The 19,910-nt window shown below is 42.3% G+C and overlaps 1 protein-coding gene across 4 annotated transcripts in view; it reads right to left on the minus strand.

Moving 5' to 3' along the window:
- The window catches only part of pdcd6ip (programmed cell death 6 interacting protein), a 61,813-nt gene that overhangs the window by 23,831 nt on the left and 18,072 nt on the right, over positions 1-19,910 (minus strand). For 2 of the 4 annotated variants that reach the window (XM_055633763.1, XM_055633765.1), the window contains exons 4-9: positions 19,366-19,493; positions 16,629-16,782; positions 12,065-12,165; positions 6,708-6,824; positions 4,951-5,173; positions 284-407 (exon numbers count right to left, since the gene is read on the minus strand). In XM_055633763.1, the coding sequence (XP_055489738.1) occupies positions 284-407; positions 4,951-5,173; positions 6,708-6,824; positions 12,065-12,165; positions 16,629-16,782; positions 19,366-19,493 (847 nt within the window). Of the gene's footprint in view, positions 1-283; positions 408-4,950; positions 5,174-6,707; positions 6,840-12,064; positions 12,166-16,628; positions 16,783-19,365; positions 19,494-19,910 lie in introns of all 4 variants that reach the window. The other 2 variants (XM_055633764.1, XM_055633762.1) reach the window with 1 other exon arrangement.

The raw sequence follows: 19,910 nt of genomic DNA on the forward strand, positions 1-19,910 counted from the left end.
GAAATGTCCTTTGTTTGTGCTCTCACTCGCGGTGAAACTGTCCGCCTGAGTTCTTAAGAGACAATGGCGTCTGATTACTGCAGAAGGGTTTAAAAAGAACACAGGATTTTATTTCTCCCAAAGGCTTGCTCGATTTGAATTTAGTAATATTTATAGGAGACCATTTGTATGGATAGGGTGTCCATAAAATTAGCATTCATAATGCGGAGAGGGCCTATAGACGATAAGTTGCAAAAATTGTATAATTTTAATAATAGTGGCTGAAGATGATTTTCTTACTTACCCATTGGTAAGATTTGTTGATTCTCTCATCTGTGCAATCATTCTGTTCACCAAGTCAGCCCGTCTCTGATTGTATATGCTCAGTGCTTGCTGCACTGCCAAAGGAACCATCTTCGCAAAGAGATCTAAATAAACAAATATCGTTCAGAAAAATACATGGCTTTAGACATATTCATAGTAATTTAGTTTAGTTTAGAGATACAGTGCAGAAACAGGCCGTTCAGCCCACCGGGTCCGCACCGACCAGCGTCATCAACACCTTCCTACACAAGGATAATTTTTACAATTACACCAAGCCAAATAACTTACAAACCTGTACGTCTTTGGAGTGTGGGAGAACACCGAAGTTCTCGGAGAAAACCCACGCAGGTTACGGGGAAATCGTACAAACTCCGTACAGACAACATCGGTAGCCAGGATCAAACCCGGGTTTCAGGCGTTGTAAGGCAGCAATTCTGCCGCTGTTCGACCGAACCGCCCTTAACTTCATTTCTTAAGTAGCTCTTAAGTAACCTAATTTATTTCAGAAATCAAACTATTCTGACTTTTTTCCATATGAAGGAACTGAAAATGAATCATTGAAGTGTGATGCACCCCAAGATATTTCTATAATTGCAGATTTTAGAAAATACATATGTTGGAATATTGAGCAAAAATGAAAGTACAGGAGAGGAACTGGATTGAGACAATGTTTCGTGTTGAGACCCTGCTTCAGTCTGATTCTAAACTGCTGGAACAACTTGGCAAATCAGGCAGCATTCCTTGAGAACATGTATAGGCGACGTTTCGGGACGAGACCCTTCTTCAGACTGATTGTAGAGGGGGAGAAGAAAGCTGGAAAAGGTGAGAGGCAGGACCTCATTAACCCACACATAATCCATACCCCTCCTTTCTCTGCCTATGCATGTGTCCATCTAAAAGCCTCATAAATGCTACTATCGTATCAGCCTACATCACAACCTCCACCAATGCGTTACCGGCAGCCATCACCCTCTGTGTAATAAAACTTGCCCCGCACATCTTTTAAATTCTGTTATATTACCTGCCTCAAATACCTTCCCTTGCAGCTTGTTACTTATATCCTCTATTCTGAATGAAAAAGCTGCCCCTCAGGTTAATATTAAATCTTTCCCTCCCACCTTGAATGTGTGTTCCTTATTTTTTCGGTATTCCACCACCCTGGGTGAAAGACTCTGTGCATTCACCCTATCTATTCCCCTATTTTATACACCTCTATAAGATCACCCCTCAACCTCATACTCTCCAAGGAATAAAATCCTAACCTGCCCTATAGCTCAGCCACTAAAATCCTGGCAACATCCTCGTAAAACTTCTCTGCACTCTACCCAGATTAATGGCATTCTTCCTATACTAACAGTCATCAAAATCCAGCCTCACCAACATGATATACAAACATAACGTAATACACCAAAATCTACACTCAATAGACTGCAAATGAAGGCCAACATACCAAAAGCACTCTTTACCGCCCTATGTACCTGTGACAGCACTTTTAGGCAACTGCTATAGGAAAGATGGTGTTAAGGTGGAAAGAATGCTGAGTATTTTGGGGCCTGCGATACACTCACAACTAGGTGCTCATCCGCTTTTTATTTTTTCAGCTCCACCCATATGGCCTTATGAACCATCAGTCATGCCACCTCAGACTACTGCTTTTGACATTCTCCTTAATCAATAAAGCGACCTCTTTATTCCCACACCTATCTCTCCTGTTACACATGTATCGTGGAATATTAAGCTGGCTGTCCTGTACCTCCCTTAGCCAGGTTTCCGGAATGGCTACACACTCCAGTCGCATGTACCTACCCACACCCCGAGTTCATCCCTTACCCATCGGGCGTCTCACATTAAAATGAGTGCAATTCAATCCAACAGTCCTTCCCTTACTCCCTGACGTTCTCCTGACAATTTTGTCCACTGAACGTTCTTACATGACCGGACATTCTGACTTCCAGCCTCTCATCTGCCTCAGTCCAGCAATGAATCCCCCCCATCAAACTGGTTTAAACCTACCCGTGTAGCGCTTATCTGCATTAAACTCCATTAACTACTCCTTAGCTCAATTCCCCAGCTGATCAAGCGCCTGTTGTAATTTTTGATAACCATCTTCACTATCTGCAAACTTACTAATCTTGCCTTCCACATTTGCATCCAAATCGTTAATATAAACCATTAAGAGCAATGGGCCCAGCACTGAACCCTGAGACACACCACTCATCACAGACCTCCAATCCAAAGAAAACCTTTCCACCACCATCCTCTGCTTCCGTCCATGAAGACACCTGTGTCTCGAGTAGCCATCGCTGGAACCCATAAAATCTTACCTTTCAGAGCAAACCTTCTTGGCCAGCACAGATAAGTTAGGCCAAAGGGCTGTTTCTGCACTGTGTGACTCTATGAGACCCACTTGATAGAAGGGGTGGGCAGACCAGGGAGTCACGATCACCTCATTGAATTTTACATTTTTTTTTCTAACATCATCTTCTTTGCACTACCCTCCCTCTCCTGTCTCCTTCCCATCCTCCATCAGTTTTCATATTTAGTCTCCTTTCCCTGACCCATCATGCTCCCGCTTCCTTTCATCTCTATTCAACACCCGTCCTCTACTGGTTACATCAACCAACCTGCCTACTTATTTTGTCAGCTCCTGCTTCCTCTCCCACCTCGTCTGGTTCCAGCTGCCTTACACCTCTTCTTTAATGGTTCCCATCACCACTTTCCTACTCAGATTCCGGCTTGCCTCCATCTTCACCCTCCCCTTTCCTCAACTGCTCTTCTGTCTGCCTTCACCTGTCACCCACCTGCCTCTGTTTCCCAACTCCATCCTTCCTCTCCCTACCTAGCTCATAGATACATAGAAAATGTGCAGGAGGTGGTGGCCATTCGGCCCTTCGAGCCAGCACCCCCATTCAATGTGATCATGGCTGATCAGCCACAATCAGTAACCTATTCCTGCCTCCTCCCCATATCCCTTGATTCCGCTAGCCCTAAGAGCTCTATCTAACTCTCTTTTGAAAGCATCCAGTGAGTCGGTCTCCACTGCCGACTGAGGCGAGAATTCCATAAATTCACAACTCTCTGGGTGAAATTTTTTTTTCTCATCTCAGTTCTAAATGGCCTACTCCTTATTCTTAAACTGTGGCCCCTGGTTCTGGACTCTCTCAATGTCGGGAAGATGCTTCCAGTATTTACTGTGTCCAATCCCTTAATAATTTTATAAGATCCCCTCTCATCCTTCTAAACTTCAGAGTGTACAAGCCCAGCTGCTCCATTCTCTCAGCATATGACAGTCCCGCCATCCCGGGAATTAACCTCGTGAATCTACATTGCACTCCTTCAATAGCAAGAATGTCCTTCCTCAAATTAGGAGACCAAAACTGCACACAATACTCCAGCTGTGGTCTCACCAGGGCCCTGTACAACTGCAGAAGGACCTCTTTACTCCTATACTCAAATCCTCTCGTTATGAATGCAAACATGCCATTAGCCTTCTTCACTGCCTGCTGTACCTGCATGCTTACTTTCAATGACTGATGTACAAGGACACCCAGGTCTCATTGCACGTCCCCTTTTCCTAATCTGACACCATTCAGATAATAATCTGGCTTCTTGTTCTTGCCACCAAAGTGAATAACCTCACATTAATCCACATTATACTTCATCTGCCATGCATCTGCCCACTCACCCAATTTATCCAAGTCACCCTGCATCCTCATAGCTTCCTCTTCACAGTTCACACTGCTACCTAGCTTTGTGTCATCTGCAAATTGGTCAATGTTACTTTTAAGTCCTTTATCTAAATCATTAATATATACTGTGAATAGCTGTTATATACTGTCCCAGCACCGTGCCTTGGGGCACCCCACTAGTCACTACCTGCCATTCTGAATGGGGACCGTTAATCCCTACTCTTTGTTTCCTGTCTGCCAACCAATGTTCTATCGATGTCAATACCCTACTCCCAATACCATGTGCTCTAATTTTACCCACTAATCTCCTGTGTGGGACCTTATCGAAGGCTTTCTGAAGTCCAGATACACTACATCCACTGGCTCTCTCTTATCCATTTTACAGCACGAGCATAATGCACTGGGGAAGTCTGCAACAATGCCCTGAGACTATAATTGGCTTGGAACGGACAAATCTCTCTTTCATTGGGACTGAAGTTTTTAGCATCCTACATTAAATATCTCTGTAATTTATTAGTAACTTTGTAGGCACAGTGGCATAGTGAGTTATTATAGAGTTGCTGCCTTACAGCGCCAGTAACCTTGGTTTGATCCTGACTATGGGTGCTGTCTGTACAGAGTTTTCCCTGGGTTTTATCCAGGTGCTCCAGTTTCCTCCCACATTCCTTCGACGTGCAGGTTTGGCGGTTAATTGGCTTCCATAAATTGTCCCTTGTGTGTAGGATAAAACAAGTGTACAGGTAATCTGTGATTGGCACGGACTTGGTGGGCCTCAGGGCATATTTCCACATTGTATCTCTAACTAAGCAAACAATGATTTCTTCCACAATTTTCCTGATTGGCAGCAGATCAACAAGGTAGAAATTACTCAAGTTGCCCTAGTTACATTAGCTTGTTTTGTAAATAGAGCATAAGTATTTAACAGTTCATTTTGTGCATGCTTCTGTTGTAAACTTACCAGTAAATTTCTGACTCATCGGGACAGTGACAGGTGTAGACTTCACTAGTGAGGCTTTTCCAATTGGCTCCAGGTCCTTCACGTCAGGAACACGGTCATGATAAATGAAGTCATTATCCTTCTTTGCTGCAGTTAATGCACGAGAGATTTTGTCTGATAGATCTTTCACATTGATATACTCATCATACCTGGAGGCAATAGTCTTCACCAAATCAGTTCCATGCTGAATTATAAAAAGAGAAAACTGAGATAATCCTAAAACAAATCTTGTTTTAAGTTGTTTATAATAAATTAAGGACAAACTGAACACTTGGATGACAGCAATATGGAATGTTGCTATTTGGATCAATCAAGTTTTAAACATCTGGGAATTATTTAAGGCTTTTGATTAGAACAGATATTTACTCGTTTTATTGCTTATGCTTGGAATTTAATCACTGAACATGTGAAAGGGTCTCAACCCGATACGTTACCCATTTCTTTTCTCCAGAGATGCTGTCTGCCCCGCTGAGTTACTCCAGCATTTTATGTCTGGACATTTTGGAAATCCACTGAACAGAAACTGACCCAATATGTACAATAAATTTAACACATAATGCCATCCAAGTAAATAAGAAAGACTAGTTGTGTTGTATTTCAAATTGGTTGCTCTTTACTTCTGCATTAAAAACACAAGCGTTGCCGTTGTGATTTTAATTAGGACATTTTGAAGTTGTGGCCCCCGGGGGGCCATTGAATGAATATGTGCAAACAATAAGTTATAAGAAAGATTTGTAAAGCAGCAATATGTTCAAGGATTTAGGAGAAATTAGGGATTTATTTGAAATTGGTGATGATTATAGCAGACACGATAGCGAGGGATCCAATTACAACATCAAAGATACACACAAAATGCTGGAGTAACTCAGCGGGACAGGCAGCATCTCTGAAGAGAAGGAATGGGTGACGTTTCAGGTCGAGACCCTTCTTCTGACTCCACCCGAGTTACTCCAGCATTTTTTGTCTATCTTTGGTGTAAACTAGCATCTGCAGTTCCTTCCTACATAATTACAGCATCAGTTCAGTTAAGAGGTCTGTAAGGAAACCTGTTGGGAACAACTGAGACTGCAAAAGTAGTTTCATGGGCAAGACGTGTTTATAATGAAATGATTATGGAGGACCAGAGGAAAATCAGAAAAGATGCAAGTTGAGAGTAATAGACGAGGATGGTGAGCATTGGTACGAGCAGAGGGCACCCAATAGAACGTTTCAATCTTAGGGACCAAGCGGTTTCAAACTTAGTTTGCATTTCTTAGAGGCTAGGATGGAAGGGGCAGCATATAACCATATAACAATTACAGCACAGAAACAGGCCATCTCGGCCCTTCTAGTCCGTGCCGAACACTTACTCTCACCTAGTCCCATCTACATGCACTAAGACCATAACCCTCCATTCCTTTCCCATCCATGGTGTGTAACATTGGTGGCAAAGAAAATGGGTAATTTTTGGGCTGATCCAAGCATTCCCAGAGGAGTGTCATGTAGTGAATAGCTTTGAGAGTGAACAATGGATTTTGTTTTTCTCGAGGACAGTTAGATTTGGACAGGAACAATTAAAGCAATTCCAAATGCCTTCTCAGCTAAACATTTTGTAGCTGAAGATTCCACCGTCTAAATTCATATAATAATCAGGCCACTACTGTAATGATAAACAAATTCAACTTATTTGCGTTTTTTAAATTGCACTATTGCATTTCAGATGACGACTTAAAGCTTACCTGCAATCTTGCAATCTCCTCACCAAACTTCTTTTGTTGCTTGGCCAGAATTGATTGATGGTATTCTGCATTGGCCTGCATCATGCAGTGTTTTGCAGCTAGAACAGGCAACACTTCCTGGAAATAAAAATACTGACCAGGGGAAAAGTCCAACCACAAACATCCACAGACAACAAGGGAATTAGGAAAGGAAAAAGAGAGAGGAAATTAGAATCTAATTAATGATTTTCAGAAAGTCTGATAGGTTAAATCAACTGGAATATAAATTTAGTAGTCAAGTAATTCTGACTGGCTTGAACGTTGTGGGACGAAGGTAGCTCTTGCCCTTAAAACTACACTTCACACAACAGCACTCTTGTTCATATTCTGGCAACAACTCGGTCATGAACAAAAGCTCATTCTCTACGCATTTAATGTTTTAGATGAATTGTGCTGTGTCAATCTGAGACTAGTGTGCCCAATTATGCAAGACTAAATCAGAGAATGAATAATCTACAAGATCTAAAACAAGACTAAATGTTGGATCACAATGCGGGTTTGTGGCAGCAAATTATGTAGTTCCCTGACCTGCTGAGTATCCAGCATTTTCTTTATATTGAGGGGTAAAACTAATTGGTTTTGTGCTCTGTAGAAACACATAAAGCATAAAAAAGGAAGAAGGATGGAGGGGCATGTGATTAAGGTGTTTATCGATGATGCTAAAGTTGTATACGATATTGATAGCAAGTGCAAATAAAAGACTTCAGGAAGATGTCAATGGATAGAAGTACCCAAAGGAAATCAGTGCAGAGAAATAAGGAATCATGCAAAACAGATCAAGGAAACACACAATGGCTGCAAAGAAGCAGAGAGGAAAATATAACTCGGACCATATGTCCACAGGTCCCCCAAAATAACAGAACAAGTAGAAAATGCTTCTTGGACTCTATTGAACACATAATGCCAGTTTGGGTAGTACGATTAGACCTGACATTGAACATTTGCATGTAAAAGATCCTTTACCTCTGTGCCCCTGCTGTGGAACATTGTCCTCTGGCAATAAAGGTTCACGAGAAAACCTTGGAATGCATGATCCACTTCCTATATCTCGGGAGTCGCTGCTTAGTGAAGGCTGGCAATGATAATTAAATTTGTCCTTTTCTTCAATGTGTCAGAATAGTTTTTGGTGATTTGACACAGGATGTTTGATGATCAAAACATCATATATGGCACACACACAAGGTCTACTGATCTGCTGGACAACAGTGAACCCTTCCCTCTGAAATACACGTCCTTCCTACATTGTTCTTCTTGGGCATGTATCAGGATTAGTGATAACCTACTCATACTTCAGAACTTGTGGGTTCTGAAGTGGCTAAACCCAATGTAGGACCCACAGACCCTCAACACACAGGGCACCTTTAGCAGGCACTTCCAGGCACTGAAATATACCACCAACACTGTATCTGCAAAATCCTCCAAGTTCATTGGAAGGACCGACAAGCAAATGTCAGTGTCCTTTCCCAGATTAACATCCCTGGTACAGAGACCTTAATTGCACTTCAGTTGACAACTTTGGCCAGATCACATTCTCCTCACCAGACTCCTGAATCAGATACTCTATTCTGAGCTCTGTCATAGAAACAGATTAGCAGTCGACAGGTGTAAAGATTCAAATCAGTGCTCAAACTCTCCTTGAAAAAAAATGTCAATGGCGACACTGATCCATCACTGATCAAAGCGAAGCCTACACAATGGTATTCAGAATCTCACTTTGATGTATCAGTAGTCCGCTGTATCCCTGTGTAAGTGGTAGGAACGTACACTAAACAGTCGACACATAGCATCAGGCACCTCCTGCCCTGTGTGTTGAGGGTCTGTGGGTCCTACATTGGGTTTAGCCACTTCAGAACCCACAAGTTCTGAAACCAGAGTAGAAGTTATCATTAATCCTGATGGCATGCCCAAGAAGAACAATTGTAGGAATGACGTGTATTCTCTGCTCACTGTGAGCGAAGGCCAATAGAGCAATGACATGTCAAGAGTGCCCTTTCCTAGGGAAACCATTGCAAAACATAAATCAGCCTTCCTGAGGGAGAACCCACAGAAAACTGAAGCCCCAGGCCACGTCCTTAGGAACTGCGTGGACCAACTAGCGGAAGTGTTCACAGACATCTTTAATCTCTACCTACTCCGTTCTGAGGTATCCGCCTGCTTCATGAAGACCACTATCATCCCAGTGTTAAAGAAAAGCAAAAATGCCTGGCTTAATGACTGCCACCCAGTGGCGTTAACATCCACCATCATGAAGTGCTTTGAAAGGCTGGTTATGGCACACATTAAATCCAGTCTACCAAGACCTATCGGCTTTCTAAGCACCTTCTCTTTAGTGATAGTCACTCCACTACCTTCCACCCATGACTCTCTTGAATTTGCAGCACGTCGCTGGTGTCTTCCACTATGAAGACTGATGCAAAAAACATATTCAATTCCTCTGCCATTTCTTTCTTCCCCATTATCACTTCTGCAACATCATTGAAACAGTCTGCAACAACCGTGAATGTATAGAAACAATTGCTGCAGATACCAGCAGAGATGAGTATAGGTAGAATAACAAGCAGAGGAACAATTTGGTTGATTCTATGCAGAGTCTGCAAGGGAAGCAAGAACCTGAAAGTTGAAAGATTAAAAGTAGCAGAATTCAGAAAATGCACCAATTTGGACAGTCACTTTAATCAGAAAAACATGAGATTATAATTATAGTTGTGCAAATTAACCAATGAAAAAAGTTGAGTTGGCTTCAATCATTTTGATAAATTTAAATTATCATAAATTATATTTAAATTTGTTTTTATGCAAATGTTGTTGCTATTTGAGTAATGCAGCACCCATGCTTTAAATAAATGGTTGCCTTTCTTTTTGAATAAAAGTCGCCCTCCACATTTGTTTATATGTGTACAGTAAGCACGTCATACTCTACCAATGCTGACCATCCTTTTTCGGAACTGGATTTCCGAGGATTCCATGCAGCCCTAAAGTTGCAGCAAGATTGAACCAATCTTTTAAAGTTGCAACATGACTTTCTGACATATTCAATTCCCTGACCCATGAAGGCAAGCATTCCATCCTCCTTCTTTACCAATCCACCGACTTGTGTTGCCACTTTCAGGGAGCTGTTGACTTGGACTGTAAGTTTGCCCTGTATATCAAAGCTGTTACGCGTCTTACTATTAACTGTATAATGCCCCTTCCATTTGACTGCCCGCAGTGTAACGCCTCACTTTCTCTGATGAAACACCAACTGCTATTGTTCCGGCCATATCTGTACATTATCTATATCCCGTTGTATAGCTTTTCAATGGAAAACCCCGTTATGAATCCAAACCAAGTCACCATGAATCCCACACATCTTGAAACCTCTAGATCAGCCTTCCTTCAGAGACATTATCAAATGCCATACTAAAATCCATGTAGACAACATGCATTTCCCTACCTTCATCAATCACCTTTGTCACCTCCACAAAAACATTAGTAAGACATGCCATGCTGCAGGCAATGCCAACTGACCCTAATTATCCCATTCTTTTCCCAAGGCAAGTAAACATCAGATATATCTGAGGACACTGTGAGCAGCTAGAGTAGAAATTGCAGGAGCCCTGACTAAGATTTAGAAGGCGGCATTAAATACGGGTGAGGTGTCAAAACATCCTTTCCACATCCACTATCTCTACCTTTTATTATTCTGTACATTTCAATGAGGTCCCCCCTTAACCTTCTAAACTCCAGCGAGTAGAGGCCCAGTGCTGTCATATGCTAACCTACTCATTCCTGGAATCATGGTAAAAATAAATAGATGTCAAAACAAGTGGAAAATACAAGGGGACTAAGATTAAAGACTGGTCAAGTTGGAGGAAGGGGAGTGAGATCATAAGACAGAGGAGCATTCAACCTTTCCACCGTGTTCAAAGAGGTGAGTGATCATTTATGGCATAAGATGCAAGCAGCAGTATTGGAAGGAGTAGTTAACAAATGGTGGCTGCAAAAAGCAAAAAATGTATTGAAATTGTCAAATTTCTATATTCTAATTACACACATGCACATTTCAGCTAATATGGTGACCTGGGGGCATAAGTAATAATATTACAGAGGTTAATGTCAGTAGCCTTTGTGTCAGAATTACAGTTGAAAGTTCAATTGAGGATCAAATAGAATATCAGGCTTTGCAAGAAATGCTGATAGCAAGGAGACAATGGCAAAGAAATAGTGAATAGGCAAGAGCATTTACAGAGGGAAAGCAATAACTATTGTCGGAGCATTGACGTTTCTATGCATTTATTATTAAAAGCTTCAGAGCAAACAGTTCAAACAGATGTAGTGCAGTCCAAAGTAATATCTGGACAGCTGTGTGTCATGAATGTTCCAATTCATTCTATGTTTGTATATAAATCCTGCACAGAGGCAGCAGGGACATGAGAAACTAAAGGGGCTGAATATGTTATTTACAAATTGGCACCTCAATGCAAACACGATTTATCTGTCTGGTAACGACATTCTTCAGAATCATGGTACGGTTGATGTTGGAAATGTTGACATTTTTTAAAGCCAGATTCCGGGCACAGGGATAACACAAAAGTGCTAAAGAATATGAAAACTAGATAGACATTTAAATACTACACTTTTTTTCCTGCAATGCACTACTTTTTCTCTTAATCCGAGAAGCAGAAAATGGAGGCGGACTATTGGAACTTTAAACTAGCCATTCCTTCCCAGAAGGATGCTGTTGAGTTTGTGCTTATCGCTTCTGTTTTTCAGCACAAGCAATCTACCTCTCTATGACACTGTGCATTATGTGCTCTAATGAGAGTCTGCTCTACAGAGTACAGATAGAGAAAACAACTGATTTTACTGGGGGATGATTGAGCTCCTTGCCATTTTCCTTGCACAAATATTGAAATTCAAGCAATGAAGTGAACGTAACTAGGAGCAGAGTCATTTAGCTGCAAGAGGAAGAAACTGGAACATTTACATTAATCTCGACACTTTCAGCATATTTTAATCCGAGTTCAAACTCATTCACCATGGTACCATCTGAACTGTTGTAAACTGTCACTGCGCAACTGGAAATGGCCAGACATTGGTCTGTCATTGCCCTGCACATTGTGCTAACATTGAAATATTGGCACATAATTCTGATCTCCTGCAGCAAAAACTGTTCGAAGTATAACAGAGTAAACATTAACTACTAAACCCAGAGGTTTACCTCGGGTTACTTCTGCAGGTAAATCTTTGAAAATTGATCCTGCTCAGTTGAAGCATTACATTATCTGCTTCATTTGCAAATCAAATGCCAAGCAGCATTGCATATCATTTAAACTTACCTTCGGCAAATTTTCCTTGTATTGGCATTGTTTGAATGCATCTCCATAGTAATCTGCAGCTTGATTGGCTAGTCTAGCTATTATTGCATCTTTCATTTTATCTGCAAGACAAAAATGTATAAACTACTTGAGTACAAGTACTCTGCTTCAAATACACCCTATTTTCTCCCTTTAAACACTCCCATCTAAATGAATACGACTAAACATAGAAAATAGGTGCAGGAGGCCATTTGGCCCTTCGAGCCAGCAACTAAAAGGAGATTAAACTCTGAAATGCGTTAAAATTCATATAACCTGTTCCACAAAGTATGTTTGACTACATCGGAGCGGATCCCTTGCCTGGGATCGCTCCCATTGTGGCCTGCGGACTTACCATTAAGGGCTCGCAGTCTCGGGAAAGGCTAGTCAGGAGCTCCAACGCCGCAGAAGGTTCAACCAGCCCCGACGCGAGGTTTGATCGCCCAGCGCAGGGGAGCTGACAACACCCCGATGCGGGAGCTGAATGCCTCGACGCAGAGGGCCCGAACGCCACCGGCTACGGGAGTCAAGACCGTCCCGTCAACAAAGGGCTCGAGATCCCCGACCAAGGAAGAACACAATGGAAGCACTTGAACTTTATTTCACCTACCATCACAGTGAGGTATGGTGTGGATGTTCATGTTAAAATGTGTTTTTGAGTCTGTTGCTTTTTAATTGTATTACTGAACTGGCCAGTGAAATTCCTCGCATGTTGCAAAACATACTTGACGAATAAAATCTGATTCTGATCTCAACACCAACCATTTAAACTAAGAGTTGTTGCATTATAAGCTGACAGGTTCATAAGCCAATTATGCCATTAAGCCCAATGGGTCTACTCCGCCATTCAATCATGGCTGATCTATCTTTCACTCTCAATCCCTTTCTTCTGCCTTCGCCCTAAAACCTCTGACACCCGTACTAATCAAGAATCTACCAATCTCTGCCTTAAAAATATCTATTGATGGCCTCCACAACCATCTGTGGCAATGAATTCCACAGATTCTCCACCCTCCGACTAAAGAAATTTGTCCTCATCTCCTTTCTAAAGGTACAGCCTTTTATTCTGAGTCTTTGGCCTCGGGTCCTAGACTGTCCCACTAATGGAAACATCCTCTCAACATCCACTCTATCCAGAACTTTCACTATTCGGTAAGTTTCAGTAAGGTTCCCCTCATCCTTCTAAACTCCAGCGAGTACAGGTCCAGTGCCTTCAAACCCTCATCACGTTAACCCAATCATTCTTGGGATCATTCTCGTAAACCTTCTCTGGACCTTCTCCACGTCAGCACATCCTTCCTCAGATATGGGGCCTAAAACTGCTCACAATACTCCAAATGCAGTCTGACCAGTGCCTCATAAAGCCTCAGCATTACATCCCTGTTTTTGTATTCTAGTCCTCTCGAAATGAATGATAACATTGCATTTGCTTTCCTTACTACCAATTCAACTTGCAAATTAATCCGTTTAAGAAGGAACTGCAGATGCTGGAAAATCGAAGGTACACAAAAATGCTGGAGAAACTCAGCAGGTGCAGCAGCATTTATGGAGCGAAGGAAATAGGCAACGTTTCGGGCCAAAAGAAGGTCTGAAGAAGGGTTTCGGCCCAAAACGTTGCCTATTTCCTTCGCTCCATAGATGCTGCTGCACCCGCTGAGTTTCTCCAGCATTTTTGTGTACCTTGCAAATTAATCTTCTGGGAATCCTGCAACACTCCCAAGTCCATTTACACCTCCGAATTCCGAATCTTCTCCCCTTTTTGAAAATAGTCTCTGCCTTTATTCCTACTCCCAAAATGATTGACCGCACACTCTGCTACACTGTATTCCATATGTCACTTCTTTGCTCACTTTCCCAACCTGTCCCAAGTCCTTATGCAGGGTCCCTGCTTTCTCTACACTACCTGATCTTTTACCTATCTTTATATAATCTGCAAACAGTCACAAAGCCTTCAGTTCAATTCCATCATCCAAATCATTGTTATCAATGTGAAGAGTAGCAGTCCCAGCACCGACCCTTGTGGAACACCCCCAGCCACTGGCAGCCAAACAGAAATGGCCCATTTTATCCCACTCTTTTCCTTCAGCCATTCTTGAAAGATCACTACTAATGCCTCCACAATCTCTAAAGCCACCTCTTTGAGAAACTTGGGGTCCATCGGTCCAAGTGATTTATCCACCTGCAGATATTTCAACTTCCCAAGCACCTTCTCCTTCGCTATAGCCACTCCACTAACCCCCTGACCCTCTTGAATTTCAGGCATGTTGCTAGTGTCTTTAAACCACTTTTGCTGTGAAAACTGATGCAAAAAACCTGTTCAGTTCATCTGCCATTTCTTTATTCCCCATTATCACTTCACCGGCGTTATTTTCCAGCAGTCCAATGTCCACTGTTACCTATCTCTTACTCTTTATACATCTGAAGAAACTTTTGCTATCCTCTTTACCTGCACCTGAAACAGCCGTTTCTCTTTCTACATATGCCGTCTGATCTGCTGAGGATTTTGAGCATTTCCTGTTTTATTAAGGCATATTTATAATTTGGCACACATTAAACCAGCTGAGTTATGAAGACACCGTAACAAGATATGAAGCTGAGGTAGTGGCAAACACCTGGTAGATGCACAAATGTGAAGTTATCCAGAGGTAGGAAAACAGAGGCAGGGCATTATTTATTTAAATAGTGGACATGCAAAGGATCAGGTATGTTTTTATTGAATATAAAATCACCGAAAAAAAACCATGCAGGTGAATAAAGCAATTAAGATGCGAAATGCAATGCTGGTCTTCACTGCAAGACGTTTTCCAGAAGAGCAAAAATAGCCTGTTTCGAGACCTAGATCCTGCTTTCAGAGGTGAATAACACTAGAGGACAAATAAGAGACAAGAGATTCCTCAGATCGACGGATCTGAGAAATGTTCTTTTTCACCCGAGAACATCTAAATGCAACTCTTAAGTGTCACTGGCAGCCGAGGCATAACGGGCCTAGTCCTGGAAAATGGGATTAAAGCTCTAGTTGTGGGCATGATAAGGCTGAATTATGTTACAAATATAATAAAAGCTTACAGCTTATATTTCGTCTCAAATCAGGCTTTTCTCCAGTAGATTAATACAGAAAGGCAAGTCTAGGCTTGCCTCAGGTTGCTGTGTATTGAGATAATGAATGACTAACATTTGTCTACCATATGATGAGAGAGGAAGTTAGATTGATCCCAGTAAAGGGCAATATGACAAATGGCTGATGTCTTTGATATGTAAAATGCCTTGCACCAAATGTCCATGTCTGTGAGGGGGGTAGTGACGAGAGAGGAAACTAGATTGATCTAAGGGGTATTAACAAATGGCCAATGTCTTTAATATGTAAGATATCTTGTACCATATGACAAAATGCCTTTGATGTGATGCATTCTGTAGAAACCTTTATTTCCCGTACCTCTGACCATGACTAATGTCTGTGGAATGTGCTAAGGTGACAAAAAAAACACTATATAATACGATGTAATTCTGTTGTTCGAGGAAGTGGACTGAGGACAGTGAAGTGTCTGTATTGCTCACTTGACTAGAGTCTCCCTCCCTTCCATCGGTCGATAATAAGTAAAGTTTTGAACTGGTCTACCAAACAGTTTGTGAGTTGTCTGTATATTAAGAAGCGAACCTATTTAATTGTTATAAAAGTAACTTTTTCAGAACGGTGTTTTTCTATGCGGTATGACTTGATTATACAGAATTCTGATGAGGCATTACTCAAAAGTATTGTAGTTTTGATCGTTTCCTAGCAGGAGATGTATTTGTATCACAAAGTTTTTGCAAACTGCTTTCTGGGATGGCAGATTTGTAGCACACAGAGAGACAAGTAAATGCAGATTAAGTCGATCAGACTAGTCTGAAGAAGGGTCTCGACCCAAAACGTCACCCATTCCTTCTCTCCAGAGATGCTGCCTGTCCCGCTGAGTTGCTCCAGCTTTTTATGTCTATCTTTAGAAGAACGAGAACAGATACCACTGAATTGACAGCAGCAAGATCAGCAAGCTCTGGTAAGAACAGTTTTGGACAGTTCAATATCAAAGATACAAGTTTATGGCAACATTGACCCCAAAGATTGGACCCCCAAAAGGTTAGCACATTAAGAAAACATTTTTGTTCAGTGTTACTAAGCGAAAAGAAGTTCAAGTGACTTGCAGGTCCAATTAGCATTGAGATTCCCAAAGCACAGTTAAAGTCAAATAAAATTTCAGTTTGGTCTTCCAATTATTGCCTTATAATTTCACGCAATGTATGCCAACTACTTAAAAATAAAAACCACTACAAAGTACACTTAACCAAATCAGGAATCCCTGACATTAGTTTGTTCGCTCGTGTGTCAGACGACGCAGAGCTCGCTGTTGGCTTCCGTCGTCGTCCAACATGTTGACAGAATTGGTCGCCCGACGCATGTGCATCGTGTCATCGTTCCCGGGGATGGCAACTAGGAAGCTTCAGTCTTGATTCCCCCCTGACATTCGTAAATAGCAAAAACAAAAAAATTAACATGAATAGTCATATTTACCAGCTGCCGCTTTCAGGAAAAACACTTCTTGCGCTTGAGCCAGCATAATTAAACTGAGAGTTCCAACTGTATCTGGAGAAATGTCCATGGTGGGCTCACGATTCAGTGCTGACAGTACACTATCCTTGATATGCTGGAAAACGCCGGTGGCAAGCTATAGTAGTGAGAAAAAGAACACATTGCTTAATCTGTGATCTCACCAAAGGGTGAAAAGTGAAAAAGATAGGATTAGTTGACTTGTGTGGTTACTAATTTTTCATGTATTATTGATAAATATAGAGATTAGAGCAAGGACATTCAGCAGAATAATCAGGAAACAGTTTTCCACATCATCAAAAGAAAAATCTGAAATTCTATCCTCAAAAGCATTTTTGTTAAATAAGAATATTGAGGATATATATGAACCAAGTGACTCAATGGATTTGAGGTCAAATATGATCTAATTAAATAAAACAGCAGGGCCCAGGGGTTGAATGGAAACCTGAACAAAATTTAAATGACTTGGGTTGTGTAAACATGCTAGTTAGGACTCAGTGTAACATTCGCAGTGTACCCGTGGTTAACCGCTGTTTATTTAAAGGACAAAGGACATTTATTGTCACATACACCAAATGGTGTAGTGAAATTTGTCTTGTCATGCAGCACACAGATAAAGATTAGACATAACATTAAAGAAATTTAACAATAAATATAAAAACATCCCCCCACAATCGTTCCCACTGTGGGGGAAGGCACAATGCCCAGTCCCTATCCCCAGTTCACCCATAGTCGGGCCTATTGAGGCCTCCGCAGTCGCCTCTACGGAGGCCCAATGTTCGCCGAGAGATCCCAGGCTCCCGATGAAAAGTTCAGCGCCGCCGCCCGCTCCACAGTCCCGCAGCTCCGCGATGTTTTACTCGGCGGTCTTCAGCTCACTGGAGCTCCAGCGCGGTGACCCGGGCAAGGCATCGCCCGCTCCGCTCCACAATTGCGCTCCAGCGCCTTGCCGCTGCCAAAGCCGAGGTTCTGGGCGGTCCCCTCAGGAAACGCCGCTCCAGGCCCGCTGGTAGGCCGCGAGGACGGGTCGAAGGTGCAGTCCGCAGAAAAGCAGCCTCTCTGACCAGGTAGGGACCCTAGAAAGTAGTTTCCCCCTCCCCCCCACATAAAAAAGACTAGAACTCCTAAAAACAAAACACTCAACCGACTAAAAATTTAAAAAAAGATGAAAAACAGACAGCCGCAGGCTGGGCAGCCATACCACACAGGACGGCGCCGCCTAAAAAGTACAGCTTCAGTGTGTAATAGACATTTTAATCATAAATTGTGCTTGCAACCACTAACCAGCATGCAAAACAGGGAACTGAGAAAAACCATTCACTCAAGACCCTCTGCCATTTAAAGGTCCAGGTACCTCAGTTGCAGAACATCAACAAGAAATCCCCATAAATCACTACCAGTCATGGGAATGTGAAGTTGCAGATATTCCTCACGCATTAATGTGGGGAAATTCCCACAAACAATGCCTTGCCATTCATTTAAACTAGACTGTGGGACCCGTTGGGTCCCATTTTCACACAGGAGGGCTGGTCCCCCAACGCAATATTCCACCTCTCCACCAATTCCAATATTGGTGGCCAGTGGTGGGGGGGCGCTTTCTGGGGCGCTGGTATGTGTGTTGTGGGCCGAAGGGACTAGTTTCCAGAGGGCTAGTATGGACATTGTGGGCCAAATGGATTCTTGGACTCACAGTTCAGTCACTCACAGCTGGTGGACTCACAGTTCAGTCACTCATGGCTGGTGGACACAGTTCACTGACTAACGGCTTGTTGACTCGCAGTTCACTCCCTCACGGCTTGTAGACTCTCAGTTCAGTCACTCACGGCTGGTGGACTCACAGTTCTGGACTCAACTCTCACACGGCTTCCAGACTGACTGACTCATGCCCGGCCTCCGGGGCTTTATTCTCCTCGCCCCCGGAAGGGGCGTTACCTACATGGTGGCTGACAGGCGAGAAGACCAATCTGCTGATCTCACGATTTTTTAAACCTTCATAACTTTTCTAATATTGCACCGTTCGGAACAAAATTTGGTGGCTTGGAGCGGAGGAGAACAGTGAGTAAGGTGGCGAAAAAATCATGGCACTATAGGATAGAGTTTGGTGCAACTTTAATTACAACGCAGACCGGAAGTGGTCAAGATGAGAGTTTTAGTAATAGTATATAGATAGATGGATAGGTGAATCTGCAAAGTAGTTCGTCATAAATTTTTAATAATTTCTGAACATTTCCACATCTCAAATATTCAGAGTTCTAAATATTTGACAGTTTGACATCTTCTGCTAAATTGTGTTGTTTGGCCTGCTGTTAAATGTTTTTAAAAGTTTTACAAGTTCAAGATAACAGAAACAATTTCAGCCATAACTTTCAACAAACCAGCTGACAATATATAAATGAAAAAAAATTGAGTTAAGTGGAAAGAGGGACTAATTGGAGAGCTCTCTCATTGAGTTAGCAGGTGTACAATATGCCTCATACTACAGTCCAAAATGTATGATTTCAAGCAAGAGTCACTTTAATTTGAAGTAACCAGTGAAACAAAACCAGGTGATTCAATGAAGATGGATCATAGTAAAAGATACAATGCTAGTAGGCATGCAGATTAAAATTGCCAAATATATGAAGAAAAGCTTCTCAAGAGGAATCTTGAGACACCTCATCAAAACAAAGGTTAAGGATGTATAGCGGTGAGGTCTGCTCACCTGATAATACTTGGCTGCAGATTTCAGCCCCTCATCATTCTCCAGGTTCTGTTCTGCTGCAATTTGGCTGGCTAAGGCACCAACATTGAACAAAACACAAGTCTTTTCGTATCCCAAACTTGCAAGGGCTGTAATCAAATACAGGAAATTATCAGAACTCAGTAGTTAAAATCTTCTTAATTATAATTTCTCACCTTTGTACACTTGGCAGCTGCTGGATCAAATAAAACAGGTTGTGTGGCATTTAACTGAAGAGGTATGTTTGAATAAAATGTAAGATCTAGTACAGGTCCACGACCAACTGGTAGTCTGGCCCCTCCTTGAATCCGGACAAACCCCCCCCCCCCCACCCACCCAGAAGTGCACCAACAAATGTGGCACCTAGACCAGGCGAGGAGGCCGATCGCGACCTCATCTGGACTTCGGCGGGTTGAATTTGCTGGCTGTAGCCGGTGCTCTGGAACGCCCCCCCAAGCCCTCGACCTCTACTGGTCCAACATGTAGCAATACGGCACGCTCGTAAAAAATAAGGGAATGGTGATTTT

Source organism: Leucoraja erinacea, chromosome 4 (genome assembly GCF_028641065.1).
Source record: "Leucoraja erinacea ecotype New England chromosome 4, Leri_hhj_1, whole genome shotgun sequence".
NCBI classification, from domain to species: domain Eukaryota; kingdom Metazoa; phylum Chordata; class Chondrichthyes; order Rajiformes; family Rajidae; genus Leucoraja; species Leucoraja erinaceus.